The sequence below is a fragment of the Etheostoma cragini genome, chromosome 8 (assembly GCF_013103735.1).
Source record: "Etheostoma cragini isolate CJK2018 chromosome 8, CSU_Ecrag_1.0, whole genome shotgun sequence".
Lineage (NCBI taxonomy): Eukaryota > Metazoa > Chordata > Actinopteri > Perciformes > Percidae > Etheostoma > Etheostoma cragini.
The window spans coordinates 479,685-483,090 of NC_048414.1; the positions used below are offsets into that span (position 1 = coordinate 479,685).

Here is a 3,406-nt window from a genome sequence, read left to right on the forward strand (position 1 = left end):
GTGTGTGTGTGTGTGTGTGTGTGTGTGTGTGTGTGTGTGTATTCCAGGCCTGTGTGTAGTGATTACTGACTAATCAGAGTGTAAATTGTAGTTTCCACTGGGGATCAATGAACAGTATAAATAGAACATATACGTCTTTTCTCTGCCGTACTTTTAAATGTCTGGTAAATAAATCTAAAACTGAAACTGTGTATTCAACCAGAGCCGAATTCAACGTTGAGCCCCGAGGCTTCATATTTGTCCTTAAGTGCTGCTCTGCATCCTCAATTTATTAACTTAAAACGTTCGAGACAATAAAACTGAGCTTTTTGTGAACGGAGTCCGGGTCTCGGTCCCGGAGAACATTACGTCACAGTAACGTCATCGGTTTTAGGTGTACTGTACCGCTGTGACCCGGATCAATACCGGGGGACTTGATTCAAATAGATGAGCAAAGCTGGGCCGACCGTTTATTATTAGTATTATTATTATTATTATTATCATTAGCAGTACCGTTAGCAACAGTGCTAACAGAAGTGGACGTACCTGACTTTCTCCTGGCTGTACCCTATCTTCGCCGTATAGGCCCCGTTGTCCAGAACCAACGTCGCCATTTTGTTGCCTGTTCTAAAGAATTTAATCGAATTTAATTCCACAGAAAGTTAAAGGAAACCCATGATTTCTACACTTAAACTTCGGAGAAAACGACGCTCCGCCATTATCGTTTCCTCGAGCAGCCAATCAGCTTCTTCTTCTCGGCTGTTTCCGGATGTGAGAAAGCCAATCAGGGCTTCGCCTTCTTTCCACTTAAGTTCATTGGCGGTTGGTATAGCCAATCAGATACGAGGGTTAAGGAAATCCTTCCACGTGTAAATGTCCGGGCGGAAACATGTCTCCGCGAGTTGAGTTCCTCCCCAAAAAACAACAACTATTGAACTAAAATGAAAAAGAGTGAATATTTAACAAATAAATGTTAAACAGATTTTTATTCAAAAGATTACATATATAATACATTTTATTTCTATTTTATTGGTTTATTTGATAGGGAACATGAATATTAATGAACACACATTAATAGGTCATGAATGTGTGCATGTGTGTGTTTGTGTGTGTGTCTCTCTGTGTGTGTGTGTGTGTGTTTGTGTGTGGGTGTGTGTCTGCTCACGTGTGTGTGTGTGTGTGTATTCTAGCTACTAAGGTCAGCCGGCAGTCATTGTCAACAGTCAACAACAGTGTCCATTATATTAAGGGGACCAGATTTCTCAGCCAAAATCCGGGGACATTTTCATTTTAGAAGATATAAACCTCCAAGACACGTCATGTTTTTATTTTTGTAAAACTTAAAACAGGGACACTAGACCTAGAGTTGTTCTCATTAGGGTCTGTCCCCCAGACCCAGCGGTCCACAGCGTGTCCCCCAGACCCAGCGGTCCACAACGTGTCTCCCAGCACCCAGCGGTCCACAACGTCTGTCCCACAGCACCCAGCGGTCCACAGCGTGTCCCACAGCACCCAGCGGTCCACAACGTCTGTCCCACAGCACCCAGTGGTCCAGAGTGTCACACAAACAGACACACACACACACACACACACACACGCAGACACACTCACACACACACACACACACACACACACACACACACACACAGAGAGAGAGAGACCAGTCTTCCGGTGTGCGTCTGCTTGGTCCAGAGATCACTTTACATGCAACTGCTCGTCATTTTACAGTAACCATGACAACCGTTCCTCCGGCAGCTGAGAAGGGTTGACCTGTCCCTTTAAGATGGGGGGGGAGGGGTCACTCCAGGAACATGGGGATGCATCCCTGAAGCTCGATGAGCTCGGGCCAGTTCTCATATTTATTGTTTGCGTTATCGTTCTTCAGGTGCTGCAACACACAAACATGGAACAATGTAATATCTCATAGGCTGGAATAATCACCCAGGACAACGTGCATTATGGGAAATGGAGGCAATAAGTCAGTAAGTAAGTCAGTATGAAGTAGTAGGATGTAGTGTGATGTAGCATGATGTAGTATGATGTAGCATGATGTAGCATGATGTAGTATGATGTAGCATGATGTAGCATGATGTAGTATGATGTAGCATGATGTAGCATGATGTAGTATGATGTAGCATGATGTAGTGTGATGTAGCATGATGTAGCATGATGTTGTATGATGTAGCATGATGTAGTATGATGTAGCATGATGTAGCATGATGTAGTATGATGTAGCATGATGTAGCATGATGTAGTATGATGTAGTATGATGTAGTATGATGTAGTATGATGTACTGTGATGTAGTGTGATGTAGAGTGATGTAGCATGATGTAGTGTGATGTAGAGTGATGTAGCATGATGTAGCATGATGTAGTATGATGTAGTATGATGTAGTATGATGTAGTATGATGTACTGTGATGTGGTGTGATGTAGTGTGATGTAGAGTGATGTAGTATGATGTAGCATGATGTAGTGTGATGTAGTATGATGTAGTATGATGTAGTGTGATGTAGTGTGATGTAGTATGATGTACTATGATGTAGTGTGATGTAGTGTGATGTAGCATGATGTAGTATGATGTAGTGTGATGTAGTATGATGTAGCGTGATGTAGTGTGATGTAGTGTGATGTAGTATGATGTAGCATGATGTAGTGTGATGTAGTATGATGTAGTGTGATGTAGTATGATGTAGTGTGATGTAGTATGATGTAGCATGATGTAGTGTGATGTAGTATGAAGTAGCGTGATGTAGTGTGATGTAGTATGATGTAGTATGATGTAGCATGATGTAGTGTTATGTAGTGTGATGTAGTAGGATGTAGCATGATGTAGTATGATGTAGTATGATGTAGCATGATGTAGTATGATGTAGTGTGTTGTAGTATGACCTATTGTGATGTAGTATGATGTAGCATGATGTAGTATGATGTGGTGTGATGTAGTGTGATGTAGTATTATGTAGCATGATGTAGTGTGATGTAGTATGATGTAGTATGATGTAGTGTGATGTAGCATGATGTAGTGTGATGTAGTATGATGTAGTGTGATGTAGTATGATGTAGTATGATGTAGCATGATGTAGTGTGATGTAGTATTATGTAGCATGATGTAGTGTGATGTAGTATGATGTAGTATGATGTAGTGTGATGTAGTATGATGTAGCATGATGTAGTATGATGTAGCATGATATAGTGTGATGTAGTATGATGTAGTATGATGTAGTGTGATGTAGTATGATGTAGCATGATGTAGTATGACGTAGCGTGATGTAGTATCATGTAGTGTGATGTAGTATGATGTAGCATGATGTAGTGTGATGTAGTATGATGTAGTGGGATGTAGTATGATGTAGTGTGATGTAGTTTGAAGTAGCGTGATGTAGTAGGATGTAGTATGAATGTAGTATGATGTAGTATGATGTAGT

At 41.1% G+C, this 3,406-nt stretch overlaps 1 protein-coding gene across 1 annotated transcript in view; it reads right to left on the reverse strand.

Annotated features, from left to right (window-relative positions):
- The window catches only part of LOC117948966, a 6,483-nt gene extending 5,890 nt beyond the window's left edge, over positions 1–593 (reverse strand). Inside the window, exon 1 of the mRNA XM_034878935.1 lies at positions 531–593. Within this exon, the coding sequence (XP_034734826.1) occupies positions 531–593 (63 nt within the window). The remainder of the gene's footprint in view (positions 1–530) is intronic.
- Between the last annotated feature and the right edge of the window lie 2,813 nt (positions 594–3,406).